Source organism: Struthio camelus, chromosome 3, assembly GCF_040807025.1.
Source record: "Struthio camelus isolate bStrCam1 chromosome 3, bStrCam1.hap1, whole genome shotgun sequence".
Classification (NCBI taxonomy): domain Eukaryota; kingdom Metazoa; phylum Chordata; class Aves; order Struthioniformes; family Struthionidae; genus Struthio; species Struthio camelus.
In genome coordinates, this window is record NC_090944.1 from 24,570,360 (window position 1) to 24,594,217 (window position 23,858).

The window sequence follows — 23,858 nt, forward strand, 5'->3', positions numbered from 1 at the left end:
GTGTCACAGTGGCACCGGGTGGCCACGGCCACCAGCGCCCGCCCGTCCCCCAGTGCGGCGCTGTGCCAGCGTGGGGCAGCAGGGAGACGCAGTTTCCCAGCCCAGTGGCACTGCTTGGCACGGGGACACTGCTCCCAGCCTTGCTCAGGCTTGGCCGGCGCCTGGCGCTGCTCGGCGCGGGGCACGGCCGCACCGCAGCCGTCTGCCCGGCCGGGTCGCCATGGGACAGGCCCACTGCTGCGGCGCCCGGGGCGCTCCTGGCCCCGCTCCCGGCACGCCGGGATCGCCCGGAGACCGCGGCCACGTGGCGCCTGGTGCCCGCGTCGGGCTCGTGGGCGGCGGAGCCTCCCGGCGCCCGGCGCCGCTCGGCGCCTTCGTGTCGCGCAGGAGCCCCCAGCTCCTGCTCAGTGACCGTGCCCAGGTGACCCGGCACCAGCGCACGCGGGACAGGCACCTCCTGCTCTTGGCCGATGCCATCGCCATCGCCACCTTCAAGTAAGCATGACAACCACAGCCGTCCTTCCCCCGCCACTGCCTCTGCCACCAGCCCCCGGGCGCCGCTCCTCCCCGCAGCTGCTCCCGCGGGAGCCCCCAGCGCCTCCTTGGGGCTGCCTGCCCAGCACCTGGCCGCAGCGCGCACGGGCTGCCTCATTGCCGCTCTGGCAGCTCTTTGCCTTTGCTCCTTCCTGAGCAGCAGCTCTCGGCAACTACTCTCCATCCTGCCCAACAGTGCTTGTTGAAGCCTCTAGGATCCAGAAGCCCCATGCAGGGCTGCCAGCAGGAGGCCTTCCTCCTGGCCTCGCTGCCTATGCAGTGTGTGCCTGCCCTTCGCTCCCGACGACGACTTGTGGCCCAAATGACGGGCAGTCGCCTGCATGGGTGTCCCTGCGCTGCACCTGCGCCACGCAGAGGGACACACTGTCCCTAGAGTGGAGGGCGGTCTAAGAGGAAAGGGGCAGGCTCCTGGTCTGGCCAGCCTCAGCCACAGCCCCTCACCAAGCGTCTCCTGCCCGAGGCTCGGGGTGGCCGCCCCAAGGCTCTGCCCCCGGGCTGCGGCTCTGCCCTGGAGCACACCACCTCCAAGGCCGCCCCGGCTCTTCCTCCCGGCAGGTGGGGCTCCACCTTCCTGCTCAAGCACCGCGTGCCTCTCAGCGAGCTCTGGGTGCTGTGCGGGGAGGACGAGGCGGCGTGCGGCCGGGCAGAGCAGGAGGAGGAGGAGGAGGAGGTTTTTGGCCTGAAATGCGCCAACACCCTCATCCTCGTGTGGCCCAGCGACCTGTGCGTGGTCACTTTCCGGTGAGTCTAGGGCACACGTCCAGGGCCGGGAGGGCGTGCAGGCAAAGGGCAGGTCCTCTCCGGGCTGCCTGGGGCTCAGCTCAGGCCGTGCGGACACAAAGCAGAGGCCCCGCTCGGGTTTCCCACACCCCCGTCAGCAGCTCCAGGGCTGCACGAGCCACCCGCCCCCGCCACGTCCCTGCAGCTCTGCCCAGCCCAGGGACGCTGCTGCGGGGCCACACCGACGGCGGGCTTTGGCGCACGGCGCCGTGGAGCGGTGCCAGGCGGGCGAGATGTGCCTGGGGGCCTGTGGCTCGGCAGGGGAGGAGGAGGAGCGGGCGCTGAGGCCCTTTCTGCTTCTGGCGGCAGGTCGCAGGAGGTGAAGGAGCTGTGGCTGCAGGCGATGCTCAGGTGAGCCCTGCCGGGGCTGCAGCCTGCCGGCCCCGGGCGTCCAGGCTGCAGGCGGCGGAGAGCTCCCGGGGGAGCTGCCCGCCGCACCGCAGCAGTGGAGGTGGGGCAAAGGGGCACCCCCTGCGCGGGGCACCTGCTGGGCCGAGCGGCGCCAGCGGTTCGGCCTCCACAGGGCCCTCCAACAGCAACGCCGCGGAGCTGTCGGCGCCGCTCCTCGCTCCCCGCTTCCCTACGGCGGAGGCCCGGAGGCAGCCGGGCCGGGGCGCTGCGGAGCGCCGCTGCCCGCCGGCGCTGCGGGAAGGTCTGCTGTGGCCGGGTGGGCTGGAGGTGCGGGGCTGGGGTCAGGGCGCGAGCAGGGAGGGCTGGCTGTGACCGCGCTCTGCCTTTGTCCCTGCCCGTGCCCAGGCAAAGCCCCGGAGCCCCGGAGCCCCGGCTCACCCGCCTGACCTCCCTTCGGCTCCTTGTGAAGGCCGTTGGCTTCCACGGGCCCGTAAGTGTGGCGGGGCTTTCCGCTCCGGCCCGAGCGCCACGGGGCTTTCGGCAAGAGCCCCTGCCAGCAGCTGCTCACGTTGGCTCTTTGCTCTCTTGCCTAGCGGGGGTCGCTGAGCGCCCGGACCGTGGAGGCCTTGATTTCGGCGGAGGTGAGCGGGGGCTGCCTCTGGCCCGGCCCTTGGCGGCTGCTGGCGGGAGGGATCCGAGTGTTGGGAGGGAAGGTGGCAGGGGCCAAAGCCCTCGAGACAGCGGCCGCTGCCTCACGGGGCGGCCTGGGAGGGCAGCCTGCGCCCCGGGCCACGTCTGGGCGCCTTGTGCCTCCTGGGCACCCGGCAGCCCCCACCAACCGCCCGGGGCTGTGGCCTGCAGGGCCCGGTCGCGGTGGCCGGCTGCGGCAGCAGCCTTGGCCACCAGCACCCCTCTTGGGCGGTGAGGCAGCGCCATTCCCCACCCCAGCGTCCCCTGCGCAGGCGCCTGACGCCCTCGGGATCGTCCCTGCAGCCGCTCACACCTTTCTGCCGCGCTGCAGCCACTCGCTGGCGGCCCTTACTGCGACGGGGCGGCTCTGTAACCTGAAGCCCTTTCTTGCAGGCTGGCCCCACGCAGGACCCTCTCTTGGTCCCAGCAGCTCCCGCAGAGGGACTTTGCCGCTCGCCTGGTGAGTTTACAAGAGCCACTGAGGAGCTGCCTTCTCCCGGGGCGCTGGGCAGCGGCTCCAAAGCAGCAGCCCCTCCTGCCCCCCCGGCCAGCACCTCGGCCGTGCCACAACCCTCTGCCCAGGTCAAACACGCCGCCCTTATTTCTGTGGGTTCCCGCTTTTGGAGAGGAAACGCTCAGCTCCCTCCAAGGTGACCAAAGCAGGACAGCTGGCGTGCGCACAGGCATGGTCCCTCTTGGACAGCTGCGGCGGTCCTTCCCGCAGGAACCCCGCGGTTGTCCCACAGTTTCCCCCGCGCCGTCGCAGTGGCTGTTTCCACCCACAGCTCTGCTCTTCCGTCGGCAGCGCGCGGCACTGCACGCAGACAGCTCTCCTCCTGCTTTTGGAACCTGACTTGTGCTTTCCTCTTGCTTTTGCAGCCGATGGGCCTCGGAAAAGGAAGAGGTTGATCCGCTGGCCGTTTGCTCGCAGGCGCACCTCGGCCAATGGGGACGGCCCAGGGCAGCCAGAGGCCGGCCTCAAGAGCCCTCTCTTTGGGCAGCCTCTGGCAAGGCTTTGTGGCGAGGAGGAGAGCCTGCCCCAGCCCGTCCAGGTGAGGCAGCCTGGCCACGCAAGGATCCCGCTCCCAGCTCGTTGCGCGAGGCAGCACGCCCGGCGCTTGGGCCGTGGCTCTCAGCAGCATTTGGGGCATTTGGGGCTTTGCCCTGCACGCTCGCTTCTCCCCGGCAAGGCCTGAGGGTCCAGTCCCATCGCCACAGGGCCTTTCTGTAGCCAAGCACCGCTTCTGCCAGCTCTGTCTGCTTTCTCCTGCAGGATCTCCTGGCGATACTGTACAGGGAAGGACCGGCCACAGAGGGCGTATTCCGCAAAGCCGCCAGTGAGCGAGCCCGCAGGGACCTGAAGGAGGCCCTCGACAAAGGAGCGGCGGTGGAGTTGGAAAGCCAGCCGGTGCACCTCCTGGCGGTCGTCCTGAAGGTGAGTTCTTCTGCCTTGCAGCTGGGAGAGTACATTGCGGACCTGCTCAGGGCTGATGTCCAAAGCCTGCTCTCGGTATCTTGGCCTTGCAGGACTTCCTCCGCAGCATCCCCTGCACACTCCTGTCAGCGGCCCTGTATGAGAAGTGGATGCTGGCTCTGGACAGGCCAAGCAGGGAGGGGAAAATTGAAGAACTCAAAGAGTAAGTGTTGGAGGCAGTGCCTGCCTTCTGCAGTGGCTGCGAGAGGCCGGGCCTTCTCTGGCTGTGGGGAGGCTCCTGCCAAGACCTCTCCTTTCTGGCAGCTTGCTAGTGCTGATACTACACAGCACAGCCCCAGGCTTTCACGGGCCTTCGCAAAGCCTCCCGCAACGTCTCCGGACACCCTCGCCTCTATTCCCGCGGCTGATCTCCTGCCAAGCAGGGAGGGTGCTTGAAACGCCCGCCTTTCGGGCAAGCTCTTGTCATTGCAGACCTTGGACTGCAGCACCTGCTCAGCTGCCGCTGGGGGTTTCCAAAGAGGGCCTTTGTCAAGTAGCGAAGGAAAGCAGAGGCGTTGCTCTCTTTGGAGGACGCGCCGTTTGTGGGAGTGAACTTGAGAGCTGCTCGCAGCCAGAAGCAGCAGCCACTGCCCCCTCAAGTCACGGCACGTTCTGTTTGTGTTCACGTAGGGTGGCTGACCAACTGCCGCGGGCAAACGTCCTCTTGCTCAGGCCTTTGCTTGCTGTGCTCCGCCACATCAGCCAGAGTGCCGAGACCAACAGGATGCACTCCAGCAACCTTGCCATCTGCGTTGGGCCCAACATGCTCAGCCCAGGCACGGACAGCACGCTGCCGCTGCAAGTGCAGCTGGAGATGAACAACAAGGTACGTTGCCCTCAGCCGGTAGCTGGCCGCTTTGGGGCACAGCCGAGCCGTGGCCACCCATCCCACGACCACTGCAGAAGTGGAATGCAGCAGCAGCACCTGGGAGCACGGGCGGGTGCCCCTCAGCCGGGCTCTCCGCAATGCGACAGGCAAATCGCTTCCTGGAGCTGCAGCCCCAGAGCTGCAGAGCTTTTGGCAGAGGAACGTCAGTCAGGAGCAGGAAAGCCTGTTGAGCCCCTTTTCAGCCCCTTGCCCTGACCGCCATGCTTTCCTGCGCGCAGGTGACGCTGCTGGTGGAGTTTCTCATTGACAACTGCACAGCAATCTTTGGAGAGGACCTGGCCTTTCCCGGCAGCCCCACTGCCGAGGAGTGCCCCGAGCAGCCTGGCAGCTCTGCAGGTAGGAGGCTGCACTGAGGACTGGCACTGGCCAGGGCTGCTGCTTCCAGTTCTGGAGCTGCCTATGGGAAGATGACTCCACAAAAGGCCTCCCCGATAGATGTTAAACACCTGTAGCACTCTGCTCTTCACAGTGTTGCTCACTGTGGACTAGACCTGCCCCCTCCCCGGGCGGGGTATTGCCCCCAGGGCTACTTGTGTCTCCTGAACCGCCCTTCGCATCCATAGGTGCTAAGGTTGCCCCTTGCCATCTGCTGCGGCTGTGTGGCTGCACCGGGAAAGTTTCCCTCTGTGCTTCCCTTCAGAGGGCCTCTCCAAACTGGCTAACAGGCTCCTTCTGCCCACAGCACACCGCGGTGCTGCTCAGGAAGATGCTCCTGCCCACCACAGCCCAGAGCCTGAAGCTGGGTGCCACCCCCCAACCTCAGAGAGGCAGCAGCCCAGCGGCAGAAGCCCCACTGGGAGCAGGACACATGCAACGTGCCTCTCTGCCCCTCCACTGCTGCCTCCACGGAAAAATGATCGCCACAGGATGGGCAGGAGCTCCTCAGAGCCAGCCCTGTCCTTCCAGGAGCGCTCGGAAGGCAGCAGCAGGCACCAGAAGCGGAGCAGAAGTGCAGACAGCGTTGGTGTTGGGCAGCAACAGCTGTGCTTGGAGCACGAGGCCCTGGAGAAAGAGCCTGCCGTGTCGCCTGCCCAAGTCTCCAGTGGCGCTCCACCCCAAACGTCCTCCAGGCACTCCCTGGAGAGCTGCCTTCCCGCTTCCCATGGCCGCTCGCTAACCTGCCTGGGACCTGCTGCCATTCCCTCTCGCTGCTGGCGGGCCACGAGAACCCTCTGAGCACTCCTGTTGCGTGCTGAACCGGGGGTTTGGGAACCACCAGAGCCCCCCAAGGCCGCCACGGATCGAGGACGGTGTGCCTGCTTGGAAGTGCTCTTCGCTTGAACAGCTGGGCAGGCTGAGGCGAGAGAATGAGAAGCTCCAGGCTGGCGCGTGAGAGCTGAGAAGCCATGCCAGCTGCAAGGAGGGGAAACCCTCTGGATCGCTGTTGGAAAGAGCTACACCTGCCACTGATTTGGGGGAGAGGGAGAAAAAAACAAAAGGGGGGGGAAGAGAAGAAGAGGCCTGAAGGGAAAGGAAAGCAAACAGGAACGAAAAGGGGACAGCAAAAGGGAAAAGGGAAGGGAAGAGAAAGGAGAGAAGAAAGGAAAGAAGGAAGGCTCAAAGGAAAACAAAACATAAGGGAAAAGGGAAAGAAAAGGCAAAGAAAAAAAAAGGCAGAAGTGAAAACTGAAGAGAAAGGCAAGAAAAAAGGAAAGGAAAAAAGAAAGTGAACAAAGTCAGAAAAGAAGGAAAGAGAGAAGAGAAGAGGCGAGAAGAGAAGAGGTGAGAAGAGGCGAGGCGAGAAGAGTGGAAAGGAGAAAGGGAAGTAAAAAATGGAAGAAGAAAGGAAAGGGGAAAGGGAAGAAGTGAAAAAGAAAAAGAAGAGAAAGAAGAAAGGGAAAGAAAAGTAGAAAGAGATTGTGAAAGAAAAGTGAGAAGAGAAAAAAGGAAAGCAAAGGAAAGTGAAAAAGGAAAAATGAAAGGCAAGAAAGAAGGAAAGAAGCAAAGAAAAAAGGGAAGGAAGCAAGGAAGAGAAAAAAGGAAAAGCTAGGAAAGAAGATCGGGGAAGAAAAGGAAAGGCAAGCAAGGAAAACCAAGACAAACAAGGAAAGAGCAAGGGAAGAGCAGGAAAGAAAAAGGAAAGGGAAAAGACAGTTCTGGGAAAGACTGTCAGGGAAGGAGAAGGAAAAGAAGCCACAAGGGCACGCAAGACAAGGAAAGGAAAAGAAAAGGGGAGAAAAAGGGATGGACCAAAACAGGAAAGGAAAAGGAGTGTGGAAAATTAAAGAGAAGGAGAAAAGAAAGGGAAAAGGAAAGGAGAAAGAGAGAAAGAAGGAAAGAAGAAAGGAAAGAAGAAAGGAAAGGAGAAAGAGGAAAGCAAAAACAGGGGAGGAAAGCACGAAAGGCAAAAGGGCTTTAAGAAGGAAGAAGAGAAAGAAGCAAAGAAAGAAGGAAAGAAAAAAGAGGAACAGAAAAGAGAGAAAAAAGGAAAGAAGGAAAGGTGGAAAAGAAGAAAGTGAAAAAGCAGGAGCGAAAGAAGGAAAGAAGGAAGGAAGGAAAGAAAGAAAGGACTGAAACAAGAAAGAAATGCCGGGAAGAAGGAACCCGGGAAAGAAACACAAGGAAGGAAAGAAGAAGCCCTTGGCGGCATCCTTACCCCCTTGTCACGGTGGTAAAACCCGCAAGGAAAGCTGCTGGACGCCTGCTTGAAAGAGCTGAGCCTGCCGCTCGTCGGTTCTGAAAGGCAAGAAAGAAAGAAAGGCAGGAAAAAAAAAGAAAGCAAAGAAAATGAGAGAGGAAAAGGAGAGGAGAAAGGGGAAGGGAAAGGAAAGGAGCAAGGCAGAGGAAAACGGGGAAAGAAAACCAGAGTGCAACCCACCCAAGGAAAGGAAAGCCCGCGAGGAAGGGACCTTCCCTGCAAGGGAAGAAAGACAGGGGAGCCAAAGTGAAAAGAAAGCAAGCAACCCAACCACCAGCCAAAAAAAGGCCGAAAGGAAGCACCCCCGAAAGGAGAGAAGAAAGGGGAAGGGAAGAAAGGGAAGCGAAAAGGGAAAGCCAAACAGGAAAGCAAGAACAAGGAAAGCCAAGCAAGGAAAGCCGAGCAAGAGAGCCAAAGAAGGGCATTCGGAAGGGAGAGAGAAGCACGGAGAGAAAGACGCGCCAAAACAGAAAGGCAAGAAATAAGGAAAGGGAAGGGGAAAGGGAAGAAAAAGGAGGTGAGAGAAAAGGGAAGAAAAAAGAAAGGGAAGAGGAAAGAAAAGGGAAGAAAGAGAAGCAAGCAAGCGAAAGAGGAAGGAAGGAAGCAAGAAGGAAGGAAGGAAAGACAAGGCAAAGGAAAGGATAAGGAAGAAGAAAAGGGAAAGAAAACTGGGGGGACAAGGGAAGGAAGGTGGGCAGAAAGGAGAGAAAGAAGGAAAAAAGGAAGCAATGGAAAGAGAAGCAATGAAAGGAAAAAGGAAAGAAAAATTGACAGAGAAAGGAAAGGCCAATAAGGAAAGGAAGAGAAAGAAAAGCAGGGGAGGAAGGCTATGAGCAGAAAGAAAGAAGGAAGGGAAGAAAGAAAGGCAGCCAGCAGGGAAGTGGAGAAGGAAAAAACAAGGAAAGAAGGACAAGGGAAGACAAGGGGAGGGAAACAAGAAAGGAAAAGAGCCCAGGAAGGAAGGCAAGAAAAAGGAGAAAGGGCCGAAAAAAGGGAAGGGAAGGCAAGGCAAGGCAAGGCAAAGCAAGGCAAGGCAAGGCAAGAAGAACGGGAACAAAAGAGGAAAGAAGAAAAGGAGAAAGGAGCGAAGAAAGGAAAGGAAAAGGAAACAAACACAAAGAAAGGGAAGCAAGGGAAGAAAAAAGAAAGGAAAGGAAGGAAGAAGGGAAGAAAGAAAGAAAGAAAAAGAGAGAAAGAGTGAAATAGAGAGAAAGAGAGAAAGAAAGAGGGAAAGGAAGGAAGGAAGGAAGGAACAAAGAAAAAGAAAGTAAAAGGAAGAAAGAATGGAAGATGGGAAGAAAAGAAGGGAAAAAGCAAAACGGAAGCAATGGAAAGAGAAGGAGGAAAGGAAAAAGGATGGACAAAACTGAGAGAAAGGAAGGAAACAGGAAAGAAAAAAGGAAAGGAAAAAGAGAAAGAAGGAAAGGAAACAGGAAAGAACACGGAAGGGAAACAAGAAAGAAAAGTGGAAGGCAGGAAAACAGGAAAGAAAGACATGAAAGAAGAGGAAGGACAAAAGGGGAAGGAGACAAGGGAAGAAAAAGGGGAAGAGCAAAGGGAAAGGAAGATAGGAAAGGGGCAAAGGAGGAATACCAAGGAAAGAACAAAAGGAAAGAAGAAGAAGGAAAGGAAAGGAGGGAAGACAAGGAAAAGGGAGACAGAAAGCAGCCCCCTTAGCACCTTGTCACAACGGCAAGCCTGCCGGGACGGGCGGTGCGTTTGGGCCGAGAAGTCGGAAGTTGCCTTTGGTTAGCACTGAACTGGCCGCTTAGGGCTCAGGGGAGCCTTGGGGCGGGCGCGGGGGCACTTGGGCTTTCCTCCCGTGTAACTCCACGACAATAAAGCGCTTTTCTGCAGCACGCGTTGACTGCGCCGTGCCTCTCTTTCAAGCAGCGCGGCACGCCTCGGCTTGCAGCTCCTGCTCGACCATGCTGCAGGTACGGCCGGTGTGTTTGGATGGCCCGGCTCAGCTCCGCAGCAGGAGGGCAAGGGCCTGAGCAGCAGCATCGCTGCTCTTGCTGCTGGCAGAGCCTGCGAGCGAGATTTGGGGCAGAAACGCCTCTCTGTCTGGCAGTCGAGGGCCACCCGCAGAGAGCAGCAGGTGCCAGTCAGGTGGGAGAGAAGATGCCAAGAGCTGATGGTGCTGCCAAAGGGGCTTAGGGGGAAAGGGAGCCCCCAGGCGTGGCGGGCGGGCTGTTTCCTGGGGGCAGCTGTTCCCCGGCCAGTGAGGCAAGGGGCACGAGAGGACCTGGCCTGACCGCAGCCGTGGCTGTGAGAAGGAGCACGCTGGCAGGCTGCAACTAGAGAAGATGCCCGCTCTGCTGGCCCTGGCAGCAGGGGCGCTCTCCCCACAAAGGAAGCCAACGGAGCAGGTCCCGTGGCGAGTTGCAGAAGGCATTTGCCATTCTCAGGAATCTGCAGCTCTTCCGTTGCGGGCCTTGCAGCTTTCCTCTCTATCACCCCGAAGCGTTTTGTCCTTGTGGCAGACACGGGCGTGAAGAGTCAAGGCAGGCAGCTGGGGCAGTGCAAAGACTCGGAGGCTGCCGAAGCCATCGCAAGAGCTTCACGCTGTCCTGGAGCAAAAGCACAAGGCTTGCTTTGGTGGCTGCCTCGCTGTAGGTGACTGTGACAGGACCAGGCATCCCAGGCAGAGGAACTGCCCGTTTCCTGGCTGGGAAGCACACCGGCAAAGCCAGGGAGGATGAGCACAGAGACTGCGCTAGGGAGCAAGGGGGGTCTCTCTTTGGGCCCAAGCTGGTGTCCTAGGGCTGCCATGACAGTCACGCTCAGCAAGCTTAGCTGGGCTCCAAATACTCTAGGCACTTGGGCCTGAATCTGCCCGCTTCTTCCAGCATAAGGAAAGAGCTCTTTGTCCTCGGGCAGCCTCTTGCAAGGCACTTGCAAGGCAGAAAGGGGAAGTAAGAGAGGTGGACAGAGCCCAGGGCAGCTCTACAGCTTGGTCAGGAGCAAGGGCTCGGGGGAAGGAGTTGCATAAAAGTGTGCTCCAGCCCCGCTCAGCTTGCCCTTGCCCTCACGCAAGTCCAACAAGCACCACGATTTCGCAAGACCCAAACACAGACAGACCCCCCCCGCCCCCGCAAGAGAGTTACCCCCTCATCTACAGAGAGTGTTTGTCTTCCTCCCTCTCTTTCCTTGCAGACTCGCCCTGTCAGGCCGCATTCTCTTTTCAGGGCTGCTCCCTTCACACGGGTGACTTCTCTTCCACACACGCACTTAGGAGGCCTCCAAAGAGGAGAAGGACGCACAAAGCAGAGGCCTTTGCTTTAGCCCTCCATGGTCTGCCTGCAGCTCGGACAACTGCTTTCCCAAGCTACCAGAGCACCCGACCACAGGCCGGGGTCCAGCCCAGCCCTCCTGGCCTCCAGGGCTAAGGCGCTTGGACCGCTCTCGCCAGCAAGGAAGGTATCGGAGGGCCTTGCTCAAAGCTGCCTTTGGCTGCCTAGCCACAAAGACCTAATGCCCTTCTACCGCTGCGGCACAAGAGCCAAGGCATGTCAGCCAGGCTCCTCTGCTCCTTGGCTTACTCCAGGAGGGGATTGCACCACATGCTTCCACACTTCACCCCATCTTCTCATGGACTTTCCGGAAGACGCGCTAAACGCACGAGCCCGAGGAAAGCAGAAGGTGCAAGCACTGTCGGGGCAGACAGTGCTGGAAGTCTGGCTCTTGGCGCAGCCTGAACGAAGCTCCTCACGTCTGCATCCTGCTGGGGTTTTAAATCCCACCCCGCACGCTGGTCTTCCCAACGGGCTGCAGCTGCCCTGGGCAGGAAGCACGCTTGTGCTGCTTGCTCGGCCATTGCCCAGCTCAGCTTGCCCAGCAGAGCGGCCGGGCTTGGAACACCGCGCTCTCTCTGATTTTCTAGCATTGCAAAGAGCAAACCGAAGAACAACGGAGCCACAGGCTGGCAGAACGGTGCAGGTTGGAAGGGACCGTCAGAGATCATCTGCACCAAGCCCCCAGCTCAAGCAGGGTCAGCTAGAGCAGGCTGCCCACGACCGTGCCCAGACGGCTTTGGAATATCTCCAAGGATGCTGACTCCACAACCTCTCTGGGCACCCTGTGCCAGGGCTCAGTCACCCGCACGGTACTGGAGTTTTTCCTTATGTGTCCATGGAATTTCCTGCGCTTCAATTTTTGCTCGTTGCCTCTCGTCCTGCCACTGGGCACCGCTGAAAAGAGTCTGCCTCCACCTTCTTTCTAGCCTCCCTTCAGATATTTATACTTATCGATAAGATCCCCTCCCTCGCCGTCCTCTCTTGCCCCGGCTGAACAGGCCCGGCTCTCTCAGCCTTTCCTCACCTGAGAGAGGCTCCAGCGCCTACCTCATGTGAGGAGCCCTTTGCTGGACTCCTAAGCACTGCAGGAGCTCCGCACCTCTCTTGTCCTGGGGAGCCCAGCCCTGGACCCAGCACGCCAGCTGCAGCCTCCCCAGGGCTCATGGCAAGCATCACCTCCCTCAACCTGCTGCCAGTGCTCTTCCTAATGCAGCCCAGCATACCATTGGCTGGCTGCCTTTGCCACGAGGGCACGTTGGTGGCTCACGGCCCACTTGTTGTCCCTGGGCCTTCCTGCAGAGCTGCTTTCCAGCAGCTCGGCCCCCAGCCTGTCCTGGGCCTGGGCTTATTCCTCCCCAGGGGCAGGACTTGGCGTTTCCCATTGCTGCACTTCCTCTCCGCCCTGTCCCCAGCCCCGCGAGGTCCCTCTCAATGGCAGCACAGCCCTCTGCTGTGTCAGCCACTCCTCCCAGGTTTGTTTTGTCAGCAACCTTGGAGGCAGAGGGGGAAGCCCTGCCAGCCTGGCAAAGTTGTGTCTTGCTTGTTGCTGGCCCCTTGCTCAAGAGCCGGGACATTGTCTCCCTCAGGCCTGTCAGCCCTCGCCTTTAGCAAAGCTCAGCTCGGGTAGGACGGTGCGCCAGACATGGTGCGCTTCAAAAGGCATCTGGCAGCCCTTTGTGAAACTTTTGACAGGAAAAGATGCCGCCTTTTCACATATCCGGTTTCTAAAATCCGGGAGCTGAGAGGTGCAGCAGACCTTCTGCAGTTTGGAGTGTGCCTGGTGACACAAAGAACGTTTGCACCAATGCACATCCCCCCGGGATCACAAGAGTGATTTGGCAGTGGAGGTGAGTTGAAGGTCAGATGCTCAGGAGGTGGACAATGGCTTAGGCCCGTGGACATGAGTGGAGCTTCATTGCTTGACACTTCAGGATCTGATTCATAAGCCCTGACACCTGGCGTGAGTGCAGAGGAAGTGTGAAACTCGGGGTCTGGGCCACCGTCTGGGCCCTGCTTCTGGAGCGGGCACAGGCCCTCCTGCTTGCCCCCTCCCAAGCTGGAGTCCTCCTGGGCCACCAGCTACAGGGCATGGGGCAGCCGTGCCAGGGAGACTCCCCTTTGTGCCCCCAGCCCCCACCCCTCGCACTGCCCCCCCCGGCCGGCGCATCACAATGTGTCACAGTGGCACCGGGTGGCCACGGCCACCAGCGCCCGCCCGTCCCCCAGTGCGGCGCTGTGCCAGCGTGGGGCAGCAGGGAGACGCAGTTTCCCAGCCCAGTGGCACTGCTTGGCACGGGGACACTGCTCCCAGCCTTGCTCAGGCTTGGCCGGCGCCTGGCGCTGCTCGGCGCGGGGCACGGCCGCACCGCAGCCGTCTGCCCGGCCGGGTCGCCATGGGACAGGCCCACTGCTGCGGCGCCCGGGGCGCTCCTGGCCCCGCTCCCGGCACGCCGGGATCGCCCGGAGACCGCGGCCACGTGGCGCCTGGTGCCCGCGTCGGGCTCGTGGGCGGCGGAGCCTCCCGGCGCCCGGCGCCGCTCGGCGCCTTCGTGTCGCGCAGGAGCCCCCAGCTCCTGCTCAGTGACCGTGCCCAGGTGACCCGGCACCAGCGCACGCGGGACAGGCACCTCCTGCTCTTGGCCGATGCCATCGCCATCGCCACCTTCAAGTAAGCATGACAACCACAGCCGTCCTTCCCCCGCCACTGCCTCTGCCACCAGCCCCCGGGCGCCGCTCCTCCCCGCAGCTGCTCCCGCGGGAGCCCCCAGCGCCTCCTTGGGGCTGCCTGCCCAGCACCTGGCCGCAGCGCGCACGGGCTGCCTCATTGCCGCTCTGGCAGCTCTTTGCCTTTGCTCCTTCCTGAGCAGCAGCTCTCGGCAACTACTCTCCATCCTGCCCAACAGTGCTTGTTGAAGCCTCTAGGATCCAGAAGCCCCATGCAGGGCTGCCAGCAGGAGGCCTTCCTCCTGGCCTCGCTGCCTATGCAGTGTGTGCCTGCCCTTCGCTCCCGACGACGACTTGTGGCCCAAATGACGGGCAGTCGCCTGCATGGGTGTCCCTGCGCTGCACCTGCGCCACGCAGAGGGACACACTGTCCCTAGAGTGGAGGGCGGTCTAAGAGGAAAGGGGCAGGCTCCTGGTCTGGCCAGCCTCAGCCACAGCCCCTCACCAAGCGTCTCCTGCCCGAGGCTCGGGGTGGCCGCCCCAAGGCTCTGCCCCCGGGCTGCGGCTCTGCCCTGGAGCACACCACCTCCAAGGCCGCCCCGGCTCTTCCTCCCGGCAGGTGGGGCTCCACCTTCCTGCTCAAGCACCGCGTGCCTCTCAGCGAGCTCTGGGTGCTGTGCGGGGAGGACGAGGCGGCGTGCGGCCGGGCAGAGCAGGAGGAGGAGGAGGAGGAGGTTTTTGGCCTGAAATGCGCCAACACCCTCATCCTCGTGTGGCCCAGCGACCTGTGCGTGGTCACTTTCCGGTGAGTCTAGGGCACACGTCCAGGGCCGGGAGGGCGTGCAGGCAAAGGGCAGGTCCTCTCCGGGCTGCCTGGGGCTCAGCTCAGGCCGTGCGGACACAAAGCAGAGGCCCCGCTCGGGTTTCCCACACCCCCGTCAGCAGCTCCAGGGCTGCACGAGCCACCCGCCCCCGCCACGTCCCTGCAGCTCTGCCCAGCCCAGGGACGCTGCTGCGGGGCCACACCGACGGCGGGCTTTGGCGCACGGCGCCGTGGAGCGGTGCCAGGCGGGCGAGATGTGCCTGGGGGCCTGTGGCTCGGCAGGGGAGGAGGAGGAGCGGGCGCTGAGGCCCTTTCTGCTTCTGGCGGCAGGTCGCAGGAGGTGAAGGAGCTGTGGCTGCAGGCGATGCTCAGGTGAGCCCTGCCGGGGCTGCAGCCTGCCGGCCCCGGGCGTCCAGGCTGCAGGCGGCGGAGAGCTCCCGGGGGAGCTGCCCGCCGCACCGCAGCAGTGGAGGTGGGGCAAAGGGGCACCCCCTGCGCGGGGCACCTGCTGGGCCGAGCGGCGCCAGCGGTTCGGCCTCCACAGGGCCCTCCAACAGCAACGCCGCGGAGCTGTCGGCGCCGCTCCTCGCTCCCCGCTTCCCTACGGCGGAGGCCCGGAGGCAGCCGGGCCGGGGCGCTGCGGAGCGCCGCTGCCCGCCGGCGCTGCGGGAAGGTCTGCTGTGGCCGGGTGGGCTGGAGGTGCGGGGCTGGGGTCAGGGCGCGAGCAGGGAGGGCTGGCTGTGACCGCGCTCTGCCTTTGTCCCTGCCCGTGCCCAGGCAAAGCCCCGGAGCCCCGGAGCCCCGGCTCACCCGCCTGACCTCCCTTCGGCTCCTTGTGAAGGCCGTTGGCTTCCACGGGCCCGTAAGTGTGGCGGGGCTTTCCGCTCCGGCCCGAGCGCCACGGGGCTTTCGGCAAGAGCCCCTGCCAGCAGCTGCTCACGTTGGCTCTTTGCTCTCTTGCCTAGCGGGGGTCGCTGAGCGCCCGGACCGTGGAGGCCTTGATTTCGGCGGAGGTGAGCGGGGGCTGCCTCTGGCCCGGCCCTTGGCGGCTGCTGGCGGGAGGGATCCGAGTGTTGGGAGGGAAGGTGGCAGGGGCCAAAGCCCTCGAGACAGCGGCCGCTGCCTCACGGGGCGGCCTGGGAGGGCAGCCTGCGCCCCGGGCCACGTCTGGGCGCCTTGTGCCTCCTGGGCACCCGGCAGCCCCCACCAACCGCCCGGGGCTGTGGCCTGCAGGGCCCGGTCGCGGTGGCCGGCTGCGGCAGCAGCCTTGGCCACCAGCACCCCTCTTGGGCGGTGAGGCAGCGCCATTCCCCACCCCAGCGTCCCCTGCGCAGGCGCCTGACGCCCTCGGGATCGTCCCTGCAGCCGCTCACACCTTTCTGCCGCGCTGCAGCCACTCGCTGGCGGCCCTTACTGCGACGGGGCGGCTCTGTAACCTGAAGCCCTTTCTTGCAGGCTGGCCCCACGCAGGACCCTCTCTTGGTCCCAGCAGCTCCCGCAGAGGGACTTTGCCGCTCGCCTGGTGAGTTTACAAGAGCCACTGAGGAGCTGCCTTCTCCCGGGGCGCTGGGCAGCGGCTCCAAAGCAGCAGCCCCTCCTGCCCCCCCGGCCAGCACCTCGGCCGTGCCACAACCCTCTGCCCAGGTCAAACACGCCGCCCTTATTTCTGTGGGTTCCCGCTTTTGGAGAGGAAACGCTCAGCTCCCTCCAAGGTGACCAAAGCAGGACAGCTGGCGTGCGCACAGGCATGGTCCCTCTTGGACAGCTGCGGCGGTCCTTCCCGCAGGAACCCCGCGGTTGTCCCACAGTTTCCCCCGCGCCGTCGCAGTGGCTGTTTCCACCCACAGCTCTGCTCTTCCGTCGGCAGCGCGCGGCACTGCACGCAGACAGCTCTCCTCCTGCTTTTGGAACCTGACTTGTGCTTTCCTCTTGCTTTTGCAGCCGATGGGCCTCGGAAAAGGAAGAGGTTGATCCGCTGGCCGTTTGCTCGCAGGCGCACCTCGGCCAATGGGGACGGCCCAGGGCAGCCAGAGGCCGGCCTCAAGAGCCCTCTCTTTGGGCAGCCTCTGGCAAGGCTTTGTGGCGAGGAGGAGAGCCTGCCCCAGCCCGTCCAGGTGAGGCAGCCTGGCCACGCAAGGATCCCGCTCCCAGCTCGTTGCGCGAGGCAGCACGCCCGGCGCTTGGGCCGTGGCTCTCAGCAGCATTTGGGGCATTTGGGGCTTTGCCCTGCACGCTCGCTTCTCCCCGGCAAGGCCTGAGGGTCCAGTCCCATCGCCACAGGGCCTTTCTGTAGCCAAGCACCGCTTCTGCCAGCTCTGTCTGCTTTCTCCTGCAGGATCTCCTGGCGATACTGTACAGGGAAGGACCGGCCACAGAGGGCGTATTCCGCAAAGCCGCCAGTGAGCGAGCCCGCAGGGACCTGAAGGAGGCCCTCGACAAAGGAGCGGCGGTGGAGTTGGAAAGCCAGCCGGTGCACCTCCTGGCGGTCGTCCTGAAGGTGAGTTCTTCTGCCTTGCAGCTGGGAGAGTACATTGCGGACCTGCTCAGGGCTGATGTCCAAAGCCTGCTCTCGGTATCTTGGCCTTGCAGGACTTCCTCCGCAGCATCCCCTGCACACTCCTGTCAGCGGCCCTGTATGAGAAGTGGATGCTGGCTCTGGACAGGCCAAGCAGGGAGGGGAAAATTGAAGAACTCAAAGAGTAAGTGTTGGAGGCAGTGCCTGCCTTCTGCAGTGGCTGCGAGAGGCCGGGCCTTCTCTGGCTGTGGGGAGGCTCCTGCCAAGACCTCTCCTTTCTGGCAGCTTGCTAGTGCTGATACTACACAGCACAGCCCCAGGCTTTCACGGGCCTTCGCAAAGCCTCCCGCAACGTCTCCGGACACCCTCGCCTCTATTCCCGCGGCTGATCTCCTGCCAAGCAGGGAGGGTGCTTGAAACGCCCGCCTTTCGGGCAAGCTCTTGTCATTGCAGACCTTGGACTGCAGCACCTGCTCAGCTGCCGCTGGGGGTTTCCAAAGAGGGCCTTTGTCAAGTAGCGAAGGAAAGCAGAGGCGTTGCTCTCTTTGGAGGACGCGCCGTTTGTGGGAGTGAACTTGAGAGCTGCTCGCAGCCAGAAGCAGCAGCCACTGCCCCCTCAAGTCACGGCACGTTCTGTTTGTGTTCACGTAGGGTGGCTGACCAACTGCCGCGGGCAAACGTCCTCTTGCTCAGGCCTTTGCTTGCTGTGCTCCGCCACATCAGCCAGAGTGCCGAGACCAACAGGATGCACTCCAGCAACCTTGCCATCTGCGTTGGGCCCAACATGCTCAGCCCAGGCACGGACAGCACGCTGCCGCTGCAAGTGCAGCTGGAGATGAACAACAAGGTACGTTGCCCTCAGCCGGTAGCTGGCCGCTTTGGGGCACAGCCGAGCCGTGGCCACCCATCCCACGACCACTGCAGAAGTGGAATGCAGCAGCAGCACCTGGGAGCACGGGCGGGTGCCCCTCAGCCGGGCTCTCCGCAATGCGACAGGCAAATCGCTTCCTGGAGCTGCAGCCCCAGAGCTGCAGAGCTTTTGGCAGAGGAACGTCAGTCAGGAGCAGGAAAGCCTGTTGAGCCCCTTTTCAGCCCCTTGCCCTGACCGCCATGCTTTCCTGCGCGCAGGTGACGCTGCTGGTGGAGTTTCTCATTGACAACTGCACAGCAATCTTTGGAGAGGACCTGGCCTTTCCCGGCAGCCCCACTGCCGAGGAGTGCCCCGAGCAGCCTGGCAGCTCTGCAGGTAGGAGGCTGCACTGAGGACTGGCACTGGCCAGGGCTGCTGCTTCCAGTTCTGGAGCTGCCTATGGGAAGATGACTCCACAAAAGGCCTCCCCGATAGATGTTAAACACCTGTAGCACTCTGCTCTTCACAGTGTTGCTCACTGTGGACTAGACCTGCCCCCTCCCCGGGCGGGGTATTGCCCCCAGGGCTACTTGTGTCTCCTGAACCGCCCTTCGCATCCATAGGTGCTAAGGTTGCCCCTTGCCATCTGCTGCGGCTGTGTGGCTGCACCGGGAAAGTTTCCCTCTGTGCTTCCCTTCAGAGGGCCTCTCCAAACTGGCTAACAGGCTCCTTCTGCCCACAGCACACCGCGGTGCTGCTCAGGAAGATGCTCCTGCCCACCACAGCCCAGAGCCTGAAGCTGGGTGCCACCCCCCAACCTCAGAGAGGCAGCAGCCCAGCGGCAGAAGCCCCACTGGGAGCAGGACACATGCAACGTGCCTCTCTGCCCCTCCACTGCTGCCTCCACGGAAAAATGATCGCCACAGGATGGGCAGGAGCTCCTCAGAGCCAGCCCTGTCCTTCCAGGAGCGCTCGGAAGGCAGCAGCAGGCACCAGAAGCGGAGCAGAAGTGCAGACAGCGTTGGTGTTGGGCAGCAACAGCTGTGCTTGGAGCACGAGGCCCTGGAGAAAGAGCCTGCCGTGTCGCCTGCCCAAGTCTCCAGTGGCGCTCCACCCCAAACGTCCTCCAGGCACTCCCTGGAGAGCTGCCTTCCCGCTTCCCATGGCCGCTCGCTAACCTGCCTGGGACCTGCTGCCATTCCCTCTCGCTGCTGGCGGGCCACGAGAACCCTCTGAGCACTCCTGTTGCGTGCTGAACCGGGGGTTTGGGAACCACCAGAGCCCCCCAAGGCCGCCACGGATCGAGGACGGTGTGCCTGCTTGGAAGTGCTCTTCGCTTGAACAGCTGGGCAGGCTGAGGCGAGAGAATGAGAAGCTCCAGGCTGGCGCGTGAGAGCTGAGAAGCCATGCCAGCTGCAAGGAGGGGAAACCCTCTGGATCGCTGTTGGAAAGAGCTACACCTGCCACTGATTTGGGGGAGAGGGAGAAAAAAACAAAAGGGGGGGGAAGAGAAGAAGAGGCCTGAAGGGAAAGGAAAGCAAACAGGAACGAAAAGGGGACAGCAAAAGGGAAAAGGGAAGGGAAGAGAAAGGAGAGAAGAAAGGAAAGAAGGAAGGCTCAAAGGAAAACAAAACATAAGGGAAAAGGGAAAGAAAAGGCAAAGAAAAAAAAAGGCAGAAGTGAAAACTGAAGAGAAAGGCAAGAAAAAAGGAAAGGAAAAAAGAAAGTGAACAAAGTCAGAAAAGAAGGAAAGAGAGAAGAGAAGAGGCGAGAAGAGAAGAGGTGAGAAGAGGCGAGGCGAGAAGAGTGGAAAGGAGAAAGGGAAGTAAAAAATGGAAGAAGAAAGGAAAGGGGAAAGGGAAGAAGTGAAAAAGAAAAAGAAGAGAAAGAAGAAAGGGAAAGAAAAGTAGAAAGAGATTGTGAAAGAAAAGTGAGAAGAGAAAAAAGGAAAGCAAAGGAAAGTGAAAAAGGAAAAATGAAAGGCAAGAAAGAAGGAAAGAAGCAAAGAAAAAAGGGAAGGAAGCAAGGAAGAGAAAAAAGGAAAAGCTAGGAAAGAAGATCGGGGAAGAAAAGGAAAGGCAAGCAAGGAAAACCAAGACAAACAAGGAAAGAGCAAGGGAAGAGCAGGAAAGAAAAAGGAAAGGGAAAAGACAGTTCTGGGAAAGACTGTCAGGGAAGGAGAAGGAAAAGAAGCCACAAGGGCACGCAAGACAAGGAAAGGAAAAGAAAAGGGGAGAAAAAGGGATGGACCAAAACAGGAAAGGAAAAGGAGTGTGGAAAATTAAAGAGAAGGAGAAAAGAAAGGGAAAAGGAAAGGAGAAAGAGAGAAAGAAGGAAAGAAGAAAGGAAAGAAGAAAGGAAAGGAGAAAGAGGAAAGCAAAAACAGGGGAGGAAAGCACGAAAGGCAAAAGGGCTTTAAGAAGGAAGAAGAGAAAGAAGCAAAGAAAGAAGGAAAGAAAAAAGAGGAACAGAAAAGAGAGAAAAAAGGAAAGAAGGAAAGGTGGAAAAGAAGAAAGTGAAAAAGCAGGAGCGAAAGAAGGAAAGAAGGAAGGAAGGAAAGAAAGAAAGGACTGAAACAAGAAAGAAATGCTGGGAAGAAGGAACCCGGGAAAGAAACACAAGGAAGGAAAGAAGAAGCCCTTGGCGGCATCCTTACCCCCTTGTCACGGTGGTAAAACCCGCAAGGAAAGCTGCTGGACGCCTGCTTGAAAGAGCTGAGCCTGCCGCTCGTCGGTTCTGAAAGGCAAGAAAGAAAGAAAGGCAGGAAAAAAAAAGAAAGCAAAGAAAATGAGAGAGGAAAAGGAGAGGAGAAAGGGGAAGGGAAAGGAAAGGAGCAAGGCAGAGGAAAACGGGGAAAGAAAACCAGAGTGCAACCCACCCAAGGAAAGGAAAGCCCGCGAGGAAGGGACCTTCCCTGCAAGGGAAGAAAGACAGGGGAGCCAAAGTGAAAAGAAAGCAAGCAACCCAACCACCAGCCAAAAAAAGGCCGAAAGGAAGCACCCCCGAAAGGAGAGAAGAAAGGGGAAGGGAAGAAAGGGAAGCGAAAAGGGAAAGCCAAACAGGAAAGCAAGAACAAGGAAAGCCAAGCAAGGAAAGCCGAGCAAGAGAGCCAAAGAAGGGCATTCGGAAGGGAGAGAGAAGCACGGAGAGAAAGACGCGCCAAAACAGAAAGGCAAGAAATAAGGAAAGGGAAGGGGAAAGGGAAGAAAAAGGAGGTGAGAGAAAAGGGAAGAAAAAAGAAAGGGAAGAGGAAAGAAAAGGGAAGAAAGAGAAGCAAGCAAGCGAAAGAGGAAGGAAGGAAGCAAGAAGGAAGGAAGGAAAGACAAGGCAAAGGAAAGGATAAGGAAGAAGAAAAGGGAAAGAAAACTGGGGGGACAAGGGAAGGAAGGTGGGCAGAAAGGAGAGAAAGAAGGAAAAAAGGAAGCAATGGAAAGAGAAGCAATGAAAGGAAAAAGGAAAGAAAAATTGACAGAGAAAGGAAAGGCCAATAAGGAAAGGAAGAGAAAGAAAAGCAGGGGAGGAAGGCTATGAGCAGAAAGAAAGAAGGAAGGGAAGAAAGAAAGGCAGCCAGCAGGGAAGTGGAGAAGGAAAAAACAAGGAAAGAAGGACAAGGGAAGACAAGGGGAGGGAAACAAGAAAGGAAAAGAGCCCAGGAAGGAAGGCAAGAAAAAGGAGAAAGGGCCGAAAAAAGGGAAGGGAAGGCAAGGCAAGGCAAGGCAAAGCAAGGCAAGGCAAGGCAAGAAGAACGGGAACAAAAGAGGAAAGAAGAAAAGGAGAAAGGAGCGAAGAAAGGAAAGGAAAAGGAAACAAACACAAAGAAAGGGAAGCAAGGGAAGAAAAAAGAAAGGAAAGAAAGGAAGAAGGGAAGAAAGAAAGAAAGAAAAAGAGAGAAAGAGTGAAATAGAGAGAAAGAGAGAAAGAAAGAGGGAAAGGAAGGAAGGAAGGAAGGAACAAAGAAAAAGAAAGTAAAAGGAAGAAAGAATGGAAGATGGGAAGAAAAGAAGGGAAAAAGCAAAACGGAAGCAATGGAAAGAGAAGGAGGAAAGGAAAAAGGATGGACAAAACTGAGAGAAAGGAAGGAAACAGGAAAGAAAAAAGGAAAGGAAAAAGAGAAAGAAGGAAAGGAAACAGGAAAGAACACGGAAGGGAAACAAGAAAGAAAAGTGGAAGGCAGGAAAACAGGAAAGAAAGACATGAAAGAAGAGGAAGGACAAAAGGGGAAGGAGACAAGGGAAGAAAAAGGGGAAGAGCAAAGGGAAAGGAAGATAGGAAAGGGGCAAAGGAGGAATACCAAGGAAAGAACAAAAGGAAAGAAGAAGAAGGAAAGGAAAGGAGGGAAGACAAGGAAAAGGGAGACAGAAAGCAGCCCCCTTAGCACCTTGTCACAACGGCAAGCCTGCCGGGACGGGCGGTGCGTTTGGGCCGAGAAGTCGGAAGTTGCCTTTGGTTAGCACTGAACTGGCCGCTTAGGGCTCAGGGGAGCCTTGGGGCGGGCGCGGGGGCACTTGGGCTTTCCTCCCGTGTAACTCCACGACAATAAAGCGCTTTTCTGCAGCACGCGTTGACTGCGCCGTGCCTCTCTTTCAAGCAGCGCGGCACGCCTCGGCTTGCAGCTCCTGCTCGACCATGCTGCAGGTACGGCCGGTGTGTTTGGATGGCCCGGCTCAGCTCCGCAGCAGGAGGGCAAGGGCCTGAGCAGCAGCATCGCTGCTGTCAAGTAGCTATGGTCTGGAGATAAAAGTGTCTCCAGCTGCAAAAAAGCAGCCCATAGTCATCCTTGTTCGATTCCCCCCGGGCACACGCACCCCGAGGCTTACTCCACCCGTACCACCTCTCTGCGTAAGCAGGGGAGCAGAACCAGTGAGCAGCACTGGCAGCCCTGCGCCACGGCCTGAGGATTGCTCCTGGGTTTTGGCCCCTCATCAACTAGCCAGGAAGGCTTTCCAACACAAGGTGTTGGGTTTGGCTTTCAGGATTTTGCCGAGCGTTCAGGCTGAAGCCAGCTGCAGCGGGTGTTAGCCTTAGGGCTAGGGAGCCTTTGGGTGCTTTGTAGCAGATAGCTAAAACATGTGCAGCGAGGATCAATCTCTGGTCCCCTTGCTGATTGTGAACAGAGCTTTTTCAGGGGCAGGTTTAGTGACAGGATCCTTGAAATCCAGAGGCTGAACTCACCGGGAGGATTTTTCCCCCCATAACAGCATGCTCTGGGAGAGCCAAGCAGCTATAAGAGTACAGCAGAGGCAGCACTCTGTGGCAGGAACTTGGTCCTTCAGTCCGTCAGGGAAACACTGATTTTGTAAGACAGAAGAAAAGTTGCGCCTTATTATTTTTCCAACATCCTTCCAAGGAAAGCTGGCATCAGCATTTTATTTCTTCACAGATCTAATCATATGCTTACCAAAAGATTAATCCCGTCACCCTGGAAAAAATTGTGGCAAGAAATAGCCCGATAATAAGTTTGCTGCATCTTCTGCTTTAGCTCCTCAATGCCATCAGCAAATTTCTGCTGCCTGCCCAGGTGGAGCTGCTCGCAATGGTGCTTGCCAAGTATCCCAGACACTGGCTGCCACACACAATAGCAGATGCTGTCTCCCAGTCCAGCGCACGCAGGCGTAGCAGTGCAACACTGAGCTCACTAATGAACGGGCCCTGGTTGCATTGGGTCTACAGCCGGGGGAAAGCAGAGCAGAAAGGGAGCCCAGCGAATGGATGAAAGCGCATATCTAAGCAGAAGATACAACCAGAGGGGTGGGTTTTGTCCTCCTCACTGGTCCTTTCAACGGAAACAAAAATCCCAAACGGTCGAGTTTTTTTCCTCCAGGAATCTGTCAAATACATTAGCAGTCAAGGAAGGGAGGGAATTCTCTATTTGAGGACTTGTCAATGAAATGAGTGAAGAATCAGAAAGAAACAGCAAAAGCAGAGAATGATGGACAGTGCTATGCTGTTACTGCAGGACAGTGCAGGAAAAGCCGTTTTGGTAAGCGACATGCAACTTTTATACTGAGCAGAACCTTCTTAAAAAGGGTCAGTAGGAATTAGGAGATGCATAATGGACGGTTACATATCTCTTGGCAAAGATATAAATTAACATGTAAATAAATTGTTATGTCTGTAAATAATGTCTCCTACCCAAGGGCTTTCATCTAATTTTGCTACATCTTCTCAAGTTCATGCGTATGAACATCTATTCAATATTTGTTAATCTTTGATATAGATTAAGCATGACCTAAATTTTGGTCTGTCTCTCAGGCATTCTTGCAGGAGGAAGGCTTTGTCTCAAGACCTATAGTTCCCTTAGGCTGTGTCTGTGCTCACCCTTCAGCAGAG

General features: G+C 59.0%; 2 protein-coding genes across 2 annotated transcripts; both read left to right on the plus strand.

Annotated features, from left to right (window-relative positions):
* The first annotated feature begins 220 nt into the window (after positions 1-220).
* On the plus strand, positions 221-5,938 carry LOC138066531 (T-cell activation Rho GTPase-activating protein-like). The gene is made up of 11 exons (XM_068936404.1): positions 221-495; positions 1,111-1,296; positions 2,092-2,176; positions 2,280-2,327; positions 2,770-2,836; positions 3,256-3,428; positions 3,650-3,811; positions 3,904-4,013; positions 4,481-4,676; positions 4,958-5,075; positions 5,422-5,938. Exons 1-11 carry the CDS (start codon positions 221-223, stop codon positions 5,913-5,915), a joined length of 1,914 nt encoding a protein of 637 aa, XP_068792505.1. The 3' UTR covers positions 5,916-5,938.
* A 7,131-nt stretch (positions 5,939-13,069) lies between these two features.
* LOC138066532 (T-cell activation Rho GTPase-activating protein-like) lies at positions 13,070-20,044 on the plus strand. Its single transcript, XM_068936405.1, has 11 exons — positions 13,070-13,344; positions 13,960-14,145; positions 14,941-15,025; positions 15,129-15,176; positions 15,619-15,685; positions 16,105-16,277; positions 16,499-16,660; positions 16,753-16,862; positions 17,330-17,525; positions 17,807-17,924; positions 18,271-20,044. Exons 1-11 carry the CDS (start codon positions 13,070-13,072, stop codon positions 18,762-18,764), a joined length of 1,914 nt encoding a protein of 637 aa, XP_068792506.1. The 3' UTR covers positions 18,765-20,044.
* The last annotated feature ends 3,814 nt before the right edge of the window (positions 20,045-23,858 follow it).

Coding starts and splice junctions, on each gene's coding strand:
- LOC138066531 (XM_068936404.1), top strand. CDS start 221: ATGGGACAGGCCCACTGCTGCGGCGCCCGGGGCGCTCCTGGCCCCGCT. Junction 2,177..2,279: donor CCGTTGGCTTCCACGGGCCC/GTAAGTGTGGCG, acceptor TCTCTTGCCTAG/CGGGGGTCGCTGAGCGCCCG. Junction 4,014..4,480: donor AAAATTGAAGAACTCAAAGA/GTAAGTGTTGGA, acceptor GTGTTCACGTAG/GGTGGCTGACCAACTGCCGC.
- LOC138066532 (XM_068936405.1), top strand. CDS start 13,070: ATGGGACAGGCCCACTGCTGCGGCGCCCGGGGCGCTCCTGGCCCCGCT. Junction 14,146..14,940: donor CTGTGCGTGGTCACTTTCCG/GTGAGTCTAGGG, acceptor GCCCGTGCCCAG/GCAAAGCCCCGGAGCCCCGG. Junction 16,661..16,752: donor TCCTGGCGGTCGTCCTGAAG/GTGAGTTCTTCT, acceptor TTGGCCTTGCAG/GACTTCCTCCGCAGCATCCC.